The sequence below is a fragment of the Aspergillus steynii genome, assembly GCF_002849105.1.
Source record: "Aspergillus steynii IBT 23096 chromosome Unknown P170scaffold_8, whole genome shotgun sequence".
NCBI lineage: Eukaryota > Fungi > Ascomycota > Eurotiomycetes > Eurotiales > Aspergillaceae > Aspergillus > Aspergillus steynii.
Window position 1 is genome coordinate 378,147 of NW_020194405.1, and position 15,087 is coordinate 393,233.

The window sequence follows — 15,087 nt, forward strand, 5'->3', positions numbered from 1 at the left end:
ATACGACGCAAAGAATTCAATTCCAACAGATTAGTTTCAATCAACGAGCCACAATGGTTTGACCATTCAGCGCGGATGCAAAGGACAGCATTGCCCTTGCTTGTCTATGCAAGGGCATAATATCCGAAGCAGTATGATCCAAACTATGTGGCGACCCGCAGGAAGCAAATTTTTCATCCATTTAGGAACTCTGAGATGCTGTGTCAAAATATTGAGTAATTAAATAGGTTGACATGACCATATTGATCACCTGCAATAATTGCTTGACAAAATATATCCTCCCTGCTCAGGTAAAATCCCCGAAAAATCGGATGCTATTACTCAACGGCCGCTCTATTCTACCTCAATTTCCAAACACCTCATGCATAAATGACGAATTCTCACCGCTGCTCAAGTCAGCTAATCAAATTGTACAGATCCGAACTCCTTCATTCCGACAAAACCAGAGCAAGCCACCCCACTCAACGGTGGAGTCTCCTCTGCTACCAATCTTCGGCTAGAATCTGCCTCAATGAGCTTGTATCACAAAGGTTACCAGCCGGTTAAAGCCTATTTCCCCAAACAAGTCCCCAGAATGAATGCAGTAAGCCAGGAGCAATAATACCCCGATTTTAAACGCTCCGACCATCGAGCTGCTTCATTTTCAACCCCTTGATATCGACATCGTGAAGAGTCCGGGCCTAGACTTGTCAGCGACGATGATCTGGGCTGAGAAGCCTTACGTACATTCAGAGCCATCACGTGGCTATTCTCCGGCACGGTGGACTTTGCATACATGCTTGTTCCACATTTGCTGCAGAAGTAGTGAGGGTATTTCTTAGATGCGAATGCATATTCCTGTATAGAGTCAGCGCTATTCAGGCAGCTGTAGCACGCATATCTTCGAGGATTGAACGAACCGTCACGGCACCGTCTCCATGCTCGAGCTGCACATCCGACGTGGTAGAATACACAAACAGATATCCATTAATCTGGCAGATGGAGCCTATGCAAAACAGTTAGAAATGTGTTTTCTCTCACCAGGAACGACCAACAAACAATTGCACTCAGCAACGCCCTGCTCCTCTAGAGAAGGAGAAAGCGAAACCGAGTATTTCACCTGTCCACAGTGACAACTCCCCTTGTATGATTTTCGGCTCGGGCTATCCGACACGATTTGATTCCTCTTTTTTCAAGTGAGTTGAAAAGGACAAATGTCAACTGTGGGCAACGTTGGTTTTAAATACCAGCCTCGCGCCAGGAACACTTTTGGCGGGTCCCAACATACTAGACCGAGGGGTCGGTGGGGCATAAATATCTAAGCCAAGAAAGTGAATACGGAAAACAAGAGACCGCTATAATGATTGGGGAGGAATACGAACCTTGGCTGGGAGTATTGGGGTGCGTTGTAGAAGCCTTGCGAATATACCGGTTAGAGAACAAATGTATGGATGATGAGATCTCAGCTTTGGTAGAAAAGGACCATAGTTTGGAGTCTATGATCAGAAGGCCTAACTTAGTTTCCCCTGCCTTTAGAAACAAGGCAAACAATAGAATTAAGAATCACCAAACTCATATTAAACCTGGCCCGAAGTCCCCCTATACCACGCTCAACTATAAACCTTCAACCCCACAAAATCCGCCCCGTAGGACTCGAATCCCTGCTCCCCGCCAACATTCCCAATAACGACCTCATTATCCCCATCCTTCCATCCCTGCGTGAGGACTCCCATCGTCGCAGTATCCCACCATCCTAAGCCCGGCCCAAAGAGCTCGCTGTGTCGGCCACTCAACGGCGCTTCCACACGAACCGGCTTGCCGCCGTTGATCGCCACGGTAAGATTGCGGGTGTTGGTACCCCAGCCCCAGGCGGAGTCGAAAGCGACGTCGTTATTGGTATAGTCGATTTCGATGTACTTAGACCCAGCTGTGGCAGGGACGACGGCGCGGGCTGTGCCATTCGGACTGATGTATCTGATTCTGGAGCCGACGGGCTGACAGAAGCCCGAGCCACAGGAGTCCTTGCGAGCACTTCCTCCCAGGGTGAAATTTGTGCTGGGGTAGTAAGTCCCTCTGGGTGAGTTGACTTGGATGGACTCGATTGGTGGGGAGTTTTTGATTGTGATAGAGTTGGATGATCCGGCAACGAGAGGGAGGTTGAGCGATACCTGCTCGCTAGATTCCGGGATTGCCTTGGATATCGTTCCATTGCCGGCAGTAGTTTCGAGGGTTATTTTCGATGATGATGAGGCTGGCTCGGAGAAATTGATCGTAAGGGTATGCTTGCTGCTCGTCGTGTTCGCGTAGATCGATTTGAACGTCGTCGATGCCCTTTGGATTATCATCAGCCTTAGGATCACACACCCAGGAGATCGACTTACCCATTCGAAGACGCGAAGCTCTTTGCCGGATACTGGCGGGAGACAATCGTGTCCTGCAACTCAACCAGAATCGTACCGTGAGGCTCCACCCTGGCCGTGTACGAAGACTTTACATCCCGAGCAGTGGACCCATCCCAGATATTCCTCAAGGACCCAGCAAACTGCAATCCAATATCCGGCAAGTTCAGAGTCAAATCTCTAGCTTCGTCCTTCCAGTTAATCAACGCCGCCACGGTCCGTCCACCCGACAACGGCCCACTCCACACCTCATAGCCCTCGTCTGTCCATCGTCGACGAAAGCTTGCGCTCACCCCCAGCTTATCCTGATTATACCCAATCACATCTTTATTTTTCAAGATAGCCAAGGACTCCTCGCCGATACTCGTGTTCTCGTCCTTCAACACCCCGCCGATCGTCAACGGGCTCTTCAGAATCGCCCAGAGCGAGAAATGCGTCTGTTCCTCCGGGGTAGTCAAGGCCCCGATGCCGACCTCCAGCATGTCTAGATCCGGCCACTGGCCTGGGCCGGCAAAACTCGTCTGTGGAACTGCCTGGTTCAGTGTGCGGAAGATGCTTCGCCACGCGGGGAGAATGTCGTTGCCGATTCTCCAGGTATGGCCGATGGACGGAGCCCAGAGAGCTGGGAAGTCAATCCCCCATTCACAGACCTGGAAGAGGATCGAGCGGTTTGTCTGTGCGAGAGCATCTGCCATCTTTACGAATCGAGGATGGGGTGAGGTGCTGGGTTCGTAGTTTACGTTTGGGTAATCGGTTGCGGCGTCGGAGAAGCAGTTATCATCTGAGGATGGTGAGTATTCGAGTACTTGAGTCGGGTTATGGGCATACTCACACTTCAGAGCGTCAACACCCCAAGAGGCGTAGGCTTTCGTATCTTCCTCTTCATGATCTAGAGTACAATTAGAAGTGCCAATTGATGAAAAACGGGAGTTAAACGCACACAAATTCCCAATATTATCAGGCGGGCTACCACACAGCTTGATACCCGAGTCTCCGTAAGCTCCAAACAGCAGACCTAGGTCATGCAAGTACTTGCCCAGAGCCGGGAAGCCTTCAGGGAAGAGAGTCTCGTTCCAGGTTAATCCCTTCTCGGTTCGTTCGGAGACCGTCCAGCCACAGTCTACAGTGACGTAGTGGTACCCAAGCTCCGCAAGCCCTGTGTCGACCAATGCCTTGGCATTAGAGCGCACAATGGCTTCATTTGGGCGGCAGTTATAGTGGTTATAGGTGTTCCACCTATCTTGTTAGCTTGATGTTGTTAAGCAGGCAGGAGACATACCCCATAGGCGGAGTCCGGGCAAGACCATCCTGCAATCGCGGCTGGAGAGTACCCAAAGCCGCCGGTATCATCAGCGACCAAACAAATATAGAACTCATGGTTTAGAAATCTATTAGCTGGCATGCTTCAACCTAGTGGCATGCGAGGATGCAGGCACGGAATAAATAGGGCATGCCGGAGACTCCACCGGAGGTTCCCCGCATCGTCAGTTGGATTTCTGGGGTATTGCCACACCCCGGAGGAACTTTCGGGGGTCTGTCTCGGAGGACCAGCTTCATTCTGAAAAATCGGTACAATTGAACCCCTGGGTAGACGTCATTATGTGCTGCCAAGGGGCTTTTTAACCGGTTCTTCAATGTAGCGAGGGGTAGGGTTGCTTTTTGCTGGAGAATCGGAAAATTGCCTGTTTAGGAACCGCAATGCGATCTGCACGAGCCTAAATGATTGGCATGGTGCCACTTCTTATCGATCATAGGCAAGTTACTGTAGAAGAGGGGTTTTCTAAGCTATGGAAACGCATCATGGCATTGTGTTTGCTACACTGAGCCCAACCCTAGTTCCGCGTTTTCACAGCCGACAAATTCCCAGCCCTAACTCATCGGTCTCCCATGGTCATTGAAATACCCTCAGAAAGAGCTCTTGGCTTTCTGGTCGTCACAGTTGTCATAAGCAGCTGTCAGCCTATTGTCGGCAAACTCCTCAAAGAGCGCCTTTCTATCAAGCTTCGTGAGATGACACCAAGGTTTCTCATCGTACTCGCCCGCACCGCATTTGACAACAAACTCGTTCCACCGAAGCCTAGGGTATGCCTCAATTACACGTTGCAGCGTGCCCGGATGCACCAGGAAGGAGTTTTTGCTGCCATTATCTATCCCGATCATAGACATTAGAATCTCAGACCCATAAACGAAATGAAAAGGCCACACACGAGAACTCACCAAAAGTAGTCGCAATCTGAGTCAACAGCCCCATCGTAGTAATCATGCCGTCTTCCCCAAAATCATTGTGTCGAATTATCGCCTCAGCCACGCTTTCGGCCTGCTCTCTGTCACAAGCAATCTTATGATCGATCAAGACCTGCAAGGCATTGAAGCCGCCCCAAAACTCGAAGCTCAGGCGGGTCTTGTGCAAGACCTCAGGGCTTAGACCGATGTCGTGCAGCATGCAGGTCAGGAAGTAAGTTTCTTGTGTTCGTTCGGTCCAGATCCAGTTCGGGAACTGCTGCATGCGTATCGCCGTTCCGTAGTGATAAACACGCATACTGTGGTTAAAGATCTCCGGGGCCAGGTTCTCGCGGGCATAGGTCTGGACACGTTGGGACAGGGGGGACCCAGGAATCATGTCCGAGGACGGCGTGATGGGAGAAAGTGGGTAGCATGGTGAAGAGGGAGCTGGTAGCAGCTTTTGGACGTTGCGAGTAATGGCAGTGAAGCCAAACTCAGCTACAGGGTCGAAATTCACAGACATGATGGGATCTAGAGGGTCTGGTGTATGTCAACTAGAAGATGGAAAGATTGTAAAGCGAAACTGAGACTTCGTGTCTGAGTGAGAAAACCTGAGAAGCTGAGGTGTTATAAACATATGTTTGGGTCTTCGTTCAGCAGGAAATCAAGACCAATAAATACTTGAACATGCCTGTCTCATCGAGCTCATTATTCATTGACCTAGTCGCATCCCCGCACGCTTGTCTTGAATGCATATCTTCTTAACCTTCTTTTACGCCGATCTTAACGACCAGTTATCCTCTTGAAAACAAACTACATTCATTATTACCTCTTTTTACTATCCCTTTTCAGGGATACTGGCATCTTCCCTACTTTTATATCGGAGTTAGGATCACTAAATAGGTGCCAGTGAAGAAACACATTCCTTTATATTTTACATAGTCAGAGCATTTAGATTTTAGACCCTTTAGCTGCTGAATTTACCGCTATAGTATGTTCTGCCATATTATACAGTTCTATAACATCCTAAGACGTTTGAGCGATCCGAGAAGAGCCTTAATATAGGCGCAACATTCTAATATAACCAAAATGCTTCCCTCTCTTTCGCTATCTATCTACCTCTATGCTTCAAGGATTTTCCTATACAGGTTAGAACTACGTCTAAGAAGCATTTAAGGGAGATTGCGGAGCATGGGAAGCATCCGCGACGGACCGAGAGGTGCATCCGATAGGTGTGCACCAACATGATCAGCTGCGGAGAACAGCCTAGTTGCGGGGAGGCGCTCCGAGGATCAATTGCACTCGGAGATTGCCTCTCCCAAGGATCCGAGTGCGCAACTTGGATCATCCTCACTGTTGCATTTGTGTGTGTTTTGCAGGGGGGCTAGAGGGTTGGCTCCTATATGTTGGCCAATCAGTTCGAGCTGGGTCAGAAATGAGCCCGCATATTCGTGAACAATCCTGGCAACATGTTCACATCCCGTATCATTTCACTTCCGAAATCTCGGTCCGCGCGGTCCGCTCAGACCGAGCAGTCTCACACCAACTGAGGATTGCGGGTGAGATTTATCACTGGATGCAAAGTGACTTCACACTCAAGTATATATTTCCTACCTCGGCAGCTGTTATCGCTCCAATACACAGCTCCATTCAAGTGTTTATGAGTACTTCTACCCTCTATCCAATAAAACGATATCAAATTATCATTCAGGATATGGAGAAACTTTATTTAACAAGAGCAATGACTATCTTATGTTTTCATCACGATCTCCTAGGACACCGGGTGCCACCCGCACCCACATTCTCTGTTATCCTGAGTGCATGGACACAAGTCACTAAATGGTTGAAACAAACATCCAATTGGGGATGTGGTTTAGTGGTATAACGTTCGCTTAGCATGCGAAAGGTCCGGGGTTCGATTCCCCGCCTCTCCATCCCAATTGCTTTTTTGTCTTTCTTTTTTTTTTTTGGTGAGGGAGCGGGTGGTGGGTCTACTGCTCAACTATCCGCGGTCGATATCACCAGAATCTAGACCAGAAAGAAAAAATGTAAAAGAACGCGGCGCAAACCCGACAAAGCTCTGCAGTAGTGGAGGGAAGATATGAGAAGCTCTCTCAAAATCTGAAACCTGATCTTCCCGCAAATCCTGCGCTTTTTTAGGCCTCCAAACATCCAGGATAAGCATATCAACCTGACTTGTACTGCTGGGGCAACTCCACATAATGTTGATGAAGGATGAGCTTTTCTCCCATTTATGTAGGGGTCACGGAGATATGTTTAGAAGAAAGCGGCATTGACAATGTTCCATGACATATTAGAACTTCACCATCGATAAGATGAATAGACACCAGATAAATCATAACTGTGTGTCCTGGTCTGCCTCGCCTCGTAATCAACCATTCTCCAAATGAGGAAGGAACAAGCGAAGTATATCCGCACGTTAGTGGGCTAAAGTTCAAGACAAGAACGAACAGAAACCGAGACAAGGACAAAGCGCTGACTCGGAGATCGACACTGCCAACAGCTTCCCACCTTTTTTGCCGGCCATGGTTCGGCTAACTGGTCCAGTTGCCGATCCGTATGTTCCCTGTATCGGATTATTGACGCTTCGCTGGTCTCTTCAAGGCGTCCATAGCTTTCTGCGAGTCGTTCATGAGTTGATCACCTTGACCGGATACACGTCAAGAACATTATGTGAAATTGCTGAGGCAGTGATTATATTCTAGTGTCTATCGTCACATTCTTTGCGATCAGCTCGACACGGACATCTTCCTACAGGATGATCACAAAGAAATATTTGTCAAAGAATAGTGCGCCTCAGGATGGTGCGCCTCAGGATGAATGAGACACAGTTCTATGATCTAGAAGATATTCAAAATGAAGTACATACACAGCATTCATAAGCTAGAAAAGCCCATACAGATGCCTAGAGTTCATCAAACGACTCAGGCTATTTCCTCGCCAATACTTCAAGTCACCTTGCCGAAACAGACGAACGTATCCAATGGACAACGGCTAGTTACTAACCAATCTTCATATGCAAGATCGCATCAAGAGGACATCCATAGGCCGCCCAGTCATCGTAAGGGCTGTGGTAGATGCCCTGGCAGTTCTCATCGCCCGGACGGCAGTGCACCTGCGGACAATCTTTCTTGTTCGAAGTGACCGAGAAGCCCGCCGCGACGATCGCCGAGCCCGAATTGACCTTGTGGTTGACGTACGAGACATCCCACCAGATCTTGTCGTCCTTGCGCGTGTACTCGAACTGGATGATGTTGTCGAGATTGCCCTTCTCGCTCATCTTGATTGAAATGCCACCCCCGTTCGGGTTGAATCGGTACTCCTCGAGGTAGGTTCCGCCGCCGGGGCCAACGTTGAGCTCTTTGTCGATTTTGTTGGACACGGACCACGCGTGAATCTTGACGCTTTTCAGATTGCTCGAGATGATAACGTGTCCGGGCGCAAGCTGGGACTTTCCCTCAAGCTCTTGAATTGGAAGGCCCATGACGCTGGCCAGCAGGGTAAAGAGGAGGATGAAGATGAGGATTCGAGACATGATTAGTCCTACGGAATGGAAGACAAGATCAAGTTAGGTAAGGGTTGATGGTATAACTGGGGGAACTGGGATGTTAGAGCTTACCAAGTGGAAGAGGTTTAGGAAATTGTATTCTTGAAAAAGTTGGGGTCGGTTTGGAAGGCAATTCGAACGTGGGATCGTGACGGGGGATTTTATAGACCTCTGGTGCTTGATGAACAGACCTCTAATCCTGGTTGATGCCGGTAGAGTCTTGATTCACTGCAATGCACGGAGTGGATATAGATCATCTACCGTGCAATCGGATAGCTTCATATCGCCATCCGAGATGATTGACTAACCGCTTCAGATAGGAACACCGGAATATTCCTATATCTACATTACATAGGACGCGTGGGCTGAGCAACCAGACTCAGATTGGCTATAGTCGGGTCTAGGCACTCCGTGGGAGGTCTAGGCCGTGATCGAACTGGCTTAGAGGTTAGTCTATATCATGAATATCAGGACTGACATTGGCCAGTGCATGGTGGCCTTTGGTTTCCTCGGGACATACCAAGTGCAAGGACAACTTATGCTGGAGATTTCCGCTTGCCTGGCGCTGCTTGCTCGTTAGGCATCACATAATCCACCGTTCTGTAAAAAGTCTTCGCCATTCGGCTTTCCATTGACGGCCTGGCCTCGGCCTCAGAGATGGTCATCTTCCTGGGCCCACCACGCGCGCAAAAACGCACGGAGTGGCTTAACACTCGCAAATTCCTTTCCGTCTTTCTTTTTTAGATAGCAACGCAACCGCCGGCGCGTTGGGAGCGGATCTTCAGCTCGACGGATGTGCGAAAAAAGAAGAAGGACAATGGCGTAGGTATACAGAGCGCTTGTTACCAAACCTATTTCCTATCCTCCGAAATCTTCCGCTGATACCGTTGGAATTGGTCCAGTAGATATTTCCCGTGGAGTTCATTGTTGGCTGCCGCCTGGAGGATGTTATCGGTGACCAAAGTTGGACCGCGTCGATGAAGAAGAAAGAAGACTGCCTCTTTCCCATACTGAGCAGCGGCGACGAAGACTCTTTCCGTGATAGGTGCGCTGTAGTTGAGGTCGTCAAGAAGGAATGACAACACTTCACATCTTCCCCACCTGTTGCCTGCTGCCGCACATATGATATCCTCAGTAATAGGAACATTTCTACCCCACCACGTAACGAGAAAGGCAAATGTGTCCTTCACATCGGCGGCGGCGGCGGCCGTGAGAGCCTTTTCGACCGTTTGTTGCGTGGGCTGCTGGTGCCGTAGTATCAATTCCAAAACTTCCTTTCCATGCACACAGTTCGCGGCGGCTGCTTCAATGATATCGTCTGTGAGTATAACTCCGAGTCCAAGATGAGACAGAAGTGATTTGACAAGGCTGTAGTCAAAAAGCTGGCAGATTGCTGCCATTGCCTCCCGCTGTATGCTCACCTGTGTCCGAGGATAGCTGAGAATCCGAGAGAGAGCATTGTCCCTGTTCGTTGCGGACGCTATCCTGACAATCCATGGAGTAATTCTGATCGTCCTGCTGGGCCTGAAGTCGCAGAGCAGCGTGATTATATCTTCAGCCCTCTTCTCACTTACGAACGCCGCCTCAAGTATCCACTCCGGAAGGTGCAAATGCTGTGGAAATCGATGTAGCAATAATTCGATCACATCTACCCCACTGTGGGTATTAAATGCTGCTTTCGTGACAAGTGTTTCGTGTATGTGGAAAGTATGTCCCTTCCAATCTAGGAGGACTTCCATTACCTCCTTGGCGAAATTTTCGTTACTTGCAGCAGCTTCAAGCACAGCACTGCTGGGGTAAAGCTGATTTTGGAATTTATCAACAAGTACCACCATCACGTTCTTTCCATCGACAACATTTTGGGCGCCATAGACCAGAATATCCTCGGTCACTGGAGGGCTGTCTGGCTGATCGAATAAGACGGAAATGTGATTTGCGTCGCCGAACACTAACGCACTGGCGATGTCTTCAGGGCCTTCAATTGACATGTCTCCCAGCTTTTTTGAAGAGAAGCTTTGATCGAGAAGTGTGGTTATCTCGAAGTCTCCAGAAAAGACCTCGGATACTACCACAGCTGCATCTGTGGTTAGGTGGTGAACCCCTTGGTTACACTTGGTGAGCAGCAACGCAACCGTATCTCTGCCCCACAGGAAGTTTTGTGCTGCCGCATAAACAACAACTTCGGAGACAATGATACCCGGTAGCTGGTCGATCACCGATGGACTAAATAGGCGACAAAGTGAGGCGACAGACTTGGGATCTATCAGCCATGGGTCAGCTTGCCGAGCGATTGTCATCATCACACTCTCGCCGTGCTGCTCGTTTGTCAGGCCAGCATGAATGACCTCGGGGGTCAATACTAGTTTCTGCCACTGCTGTGTGAGGAATTCAACAACTTCGGAGTCGAACAGTTGACAAATCTTGAGAATGGCATCCATTGGCATTGTTCTACCCATACCGCGATGCCGAAGCAAGGCCATGATAACTTCTTTGCCGTTCTTGTTCCTGTAGGTGTGCTTAACAGTATTTCGCGTGATGTCAATGCCGCGCTTTTGGCTCAGCATGACTTGGATCACGTCGAGATTGAAGCTCTGGCAAATCAATGCAATCTCTCCTTGACCTAGCTTCACTGCCGGTGAGTGAAGCAATACTGTCTTCATCACGGCATCTCCCACTCGATTGTCTGAAATTGCCTTGATGCTCAACTTTGAGAGTGTGACCTGGTCGTATTTCCCGAGCAAAGTGCGAACTATGTCAGTGCCGAATGTAGAGAACATCAGGCTAGCAACGACCCGCGTTGGCTTCTGGCATCGGTCCAAGAGAAGGTGAATCGCTCCTTCCCCGAGCGCGGGTCGTTTACTGAGGTGAGAAACCACATCCTGGGTTAACGAGAGCTGATGCTTTTGTCGGTCGAGGAATTCTATGATCACGTCGAGGCTAGCGACCTCGCACATCATTTCAAGAATCAGCTGGGGCGAAACACCGGAATGATTGCATTGCTCGAGCAGAACAGCCATCATCTCGCCTGCTTGAGAGCGGTTGCGCATGGCCGCACTGATCAAGCTAGGTGTCAATAGAATTCGGGTGTCGTTTCGACTCAGAAGGAGCTGCACGATCCTCGCGTCCAGGTACGCGCACATATCTTCCAACACGTAGTCATATAGCTGCATTCTGTTCCCAAGGCGATCTAGTAGCATACCCATTATGGCCGACCCATTCCCCTGATTTCTGATGACCGCGTGAATAATTTCTTCGTTGATCATGGGTTGACGAGGGCGCCGGGTTCCACCGGCATACAACTCGGCCAGTCGAGACATGGCTAGCCCCGTCACGACCGGCTTCTTGGGAACGCCTATCTGGAGATTCGGACTGATCAAGATGCTCGGATCTCGGTCGAGAAGCATCGACAGAATGGATCGCCCATGTGATTGATTCCGAGCCGCAGCTTCAAGAACAGTCTGGTCAATCTCGACTTCGCTCCCACCCTGCGCGATTAAGATCGCCATCATCTGCTCACCGTGCTCTTCATGCTGTGCTGCCTCCTCGACTACCTGCGCTCGGATTATCATTCTGCTCACCTTTTTGTGCAGCAGTAGTGTCATGACCTCGACGTGCCCTCGCCGGGCTGCCAACTGCAGCGGGCTAGGCAAGTCACTGCCGACAAAGAGATTGTCGTCAAACCGGGGCTGTGCCATTAGCCACTTGGAGAGGATCCGACCGTGCTGCATCTGATCTAAAGCGAAATCCACCAGCCCAACAATCCCAAATGCTGCAGACAAATGCAATGAAGATAGTTCATCGGAGCTGGCAAGGTCCGCATCGATATGCGCGCCCCAGGTGGCCCACGCCGTTCTGGCCTTGGATTTTGCGCGGAAGAAGCTCTCATGTCGTTTCAGCAGCCGGAATTCGGACTGGGCGTGATGGGCGTGGATTCCCCAGTACTGGGATGCATATTGGAGAAACCCATCCTCAGGATACCGAGGCTCACCCCATGGCGGCAGACAATCATGATTGTCCAGCCAGATATCGAGGCAGCGATAGGCCAGCGTCGCGTGCGCCCTCAGATGGTGAATCAGCTGCCCCCCGTCCTCCCCCCGGCGGAGCAAGAAATCTCTCACCGACTTGTGGAGCAGTCGGACAATCCCATCCTGCACAATGACCATCAGACGACACAACTCAATGTCTTCGCGCGTAAAGTTCAGGCGACTTTCCCGGTCCTCATCTGGATAGAGGTTACATGCAACCGCCAGCTCGGCGACACTGAGTGGCTGCTGGGTAATCGCCACGACACCCATGATCTGCAAGATCGTCTGATGCTCGTCGCCACCGTCATGGGTGAAGGCGGTTTCAAGGAGGTTTTGATACAAAGAGTGCAGTCCTCGAGGCAGCCGTTGGAGAGTTTGGACTGCGTCCCTCGACCGCACCGAGGCCAGCTCCGTGCACGCGATTCCCACCCAGAGGAAGGTTCCTTCGGCTTTGTCTTCCATGATCTCGGAGACCTGGGAGGCGACTTTCTCGGAATAACGGTTCTTGTCACGTAATTCAGCAACCTTGGACTGGACGAAGAGCTTCAGATCTGCAGCTAGTCGGGGATAGCAAGAGATCTCCTGGTTTCTAAATCGGCTCAAATGGCGCCCGATTTCCGGATAGGGCCGGCTCGTAAGGAGGATGTGCAAGCGGAGGTGGCCATTCGCCTGGTTGGGGCTCAGGAAGGTTTGATTCAGCTGAGTGAGAAGCATCTCTTGAGACTCGGGCTCACACTCATCGAGCGCGTCGATGATGCAGTATTTATCTCCGCTGGCTGCGTCCGCCCCGATACTCATCAACACCGACCACAATGAATCAAACGAGGAGAAAACGGCGTCCCTTTTCTCCTCGTACTTGGCGTACAGCATCTCGATCCATTCCGGGCGGCCTCTGATCAATTGGTACAGGAGTCCCCGCAGGATGGAGACCGCGCTGCGTCTTTTTGCGGAGCTAGAGTCACAGAAAAAATACGCCAGGGACTTGGTGCTGTCGAAGAAAGAGCGCTTGGGAAGATCCTCGGCCATCGTGATCACCATCGTCGACTTTCCGGTGCCCGGGTTGCCGTACAGCCACAAGAGGTTCGCCCTGAGATCAACGTCGCCTGTCGCCAGGTCGAGACTGGGCATGGTGTTTGGCATTCCTTGGACCCCGAGCCATTGGCGTAGCTCATTTGTGTCCAGGATCCAATCGCTGGTGTCTGCCGCGCGCTCCCCTTTCCGACGCTTTAATGCGTCCTTGTCCTCCTGTGGATCCGAATGGAACAACGCTGCGAAGCACACCCTTTCCTCGGCATTCATCTCACCTGTCCAATGCTGGCCATTAGCACATCGATTGCCCGAAGGGTGACGTCGCTTGCTACTCACGGCGCTTGTTCCACTGTTTCAAACTCCTGGGCTTTAGCCTCGACAGTAATAACTTTGAGTATACCGCCGCGGTGAGGGCCGCGTAGCCCTGCCATTCCTTGTTCTTGTGAGAGTCGGCATAGTCGCAGATGCCACGGACGACCAACGACGGGAGCTGGTTCATCAGACCTGCTGCTTCCATCTCAAAACACAGGATCCCAAGCTCCTGACCAAGCTGGTCCCGAGCCTCCGAGTCCTTCATCACCTGGTCTCCCGAGGCGATAATCCCGTAGTGAACATGGGGTTCCATCGACGGTCGAGGGGTCCGTAAAACGGTCTCATGTCGATCGCACCCTATACAGGAGTCTTGCAGGCCTCCCTCGGCCCCATGGGGGTACTTCGCCAGGAACAAGATATCCTCATCCGGACCAGGGGAGCCGAACTTCTCCTGCAGGTCCGGATTCCGCTCCAGCACCTGCTGCACCCCCGACCAGATCAACCCTCCAGCCTCCCCAACTCGGGCCATCATCTCTGCCTGCAGGAGCGAGAGATGGGTCAGCAGTAGCTGCGGAGGCTGGTTCAGAGTGCCCGTGAGCTCGAACCGACCCCCTTGGAGGGCCTTTCCAGCATCATACTGCACGACCCCGCTGCACGACCCCGTGGGTTTGCTCACCACCACATCGCCCAAGCGGATGTCGTGGCTCTTGCTAGGTACGCCGCCGCCGATGCCCACCATCAGGCCCACCTCGAGCCGCGGAAAGGTGGATCGCATGTGGGATAGCACCCGGGTCGCCGAGATGGTCCCGTAGCTCCCCAACGGGAGACCGGCGATCACCACGTTATGGCCGGCGATTGACCCGAGCGTGTAGGCGTTGTCGTCCGTAGCCGGAGATTGAAGTGGCGGATGCCGTTCGTCGAGCATCGCGATCGCCGCAGTCATCTCCAGGGCCAGTGCACAGACCCAACCCAGCGCGTAGTCATCGTGGGTGGGCATGTTGCGGATTCATCCGCGGTAGATTTCTTTCGCCGTACGTGTTTATTTCGATACAGCGATCGATGGTAGATGGCAATAGACGATGGACGCAGTATTCACGGAGGATGACGTGGATCGTTGAAGCCCTGTTATGGTGGAGGGGTCAATGCGGGTGAGGCTGAAGAGCTGCCAATAATAATCGGCGAGCTTGGGCGCCTTGGGTAAAAGGACATCGTTGATTTGATGCTAGCTGGGAGATCCATTTGTCAAGAACATAAAAGAATAACAGTTTGGCCGAAGCCTACGATACTGCCACCCTTCATGGAATATCTTTCAGGTTTTGTTCTTTCAAAAACGATTAATATCCATTCTGTATTCTTCTCGGTCCTGGGATTTGAGCTATTTCAGACTCTAGCCTAAGGTAATCCAGTCCAATCCGTGCATTTGCCATCTCTTGGACAATGGCATATTTAGCAAAACCTTCGGCCTGTTTGGCATTCATGGTAAATTTGGAAAATTAAACATAAATAAATCTAATCTTAAGATTTAGACTACGGTATAATACACAGCAGTCTA

At 50.9% G+C, this 15,087-nt stretch overlaps 3 protein-coding genes and 1 non-coding gene across 4 annotated transcripts; 1 reads left to right on the forward strand and 3 right to left on the reverse strand.

Moving 5' to 3' along the window:
- Positions 1-1,544: 1,544 nt before the first annotated feature.
- P170DRAFT_391194 (putative alpha-galactosidase D) lies at positions 1,545-3,746 on the reverse strand. The gene is made up of 5 exons (XM_024845934.1): positions 3,658-3,746; positions 3,319-3,614; positions 3,211-3,267; positions 2,361-3,159; positions 1,545-2,310 (listed from the first exon to the last, which is right to left on the reverse strand). The coding sequence occupies exons 1-5, from the start codon at positions 3,726-3,728 to the stop codon at positions 1,590-1,592; spliced, it is 1,944 nt and encodes a 647-aa protein (XP_024700108.1). The 5' UTR covers positions 3,729-3,746; the 3' UTR covers positions 1,545-1,589.
- Positions 3,747-4,283: 537 nt separating this feature from the next.
- Positions 4,284-8,157, reverse strand: P170DRAFT_479356 (cyanamide hydratase; the record flags this gene model as incomplete). Its single annotated transcript, XM_024853665.1, has 3 exons — positions 4,284-4,525; positions 4,596-5,141; positions 7,629-8,157. 3 exons carry the CDS (start codon positions 8,155-8,157, stop codon positions 4,284-4,286), a joined length of 1,317 nt encoding a protein of 438 aa, XP_024700109.1.
- On the forward strand, positions 6,464-6,535 carry P170DRAFT_t172. Its single transcript has one exon. It is a non-coding gene; the product is annotated as a tRNA-Ala (tRNA).
- Positions 8,158-8,584: 427 nt separating the features above from the next.
- On the reverse strand, positions 8,585-14,690 carry P170DRAFT_267121 (uncharacterized protein). The gene is made up of 3 exons (XM_024843124.1): positions 13,560-14,690; positions 8,690-13,498; positions 8,585-8,605 (listed from the first exon to the last, which is right to left on the reverse strand). Exons 1-2 carry the CDS (start codon positions 14,530-14,532, stop codon positions 9,021-9,023), a joined length of 5,451 nt encoding a protein of 1,816 aa, XP_024700110.1. The 5' UTR covers positions 14,533-14,690; the 3' UTR covers positions 8,585-8,605; positions 8,690-9,020.
- Positions 14,691-15,087: the final 397 nt, after the last annotated feature.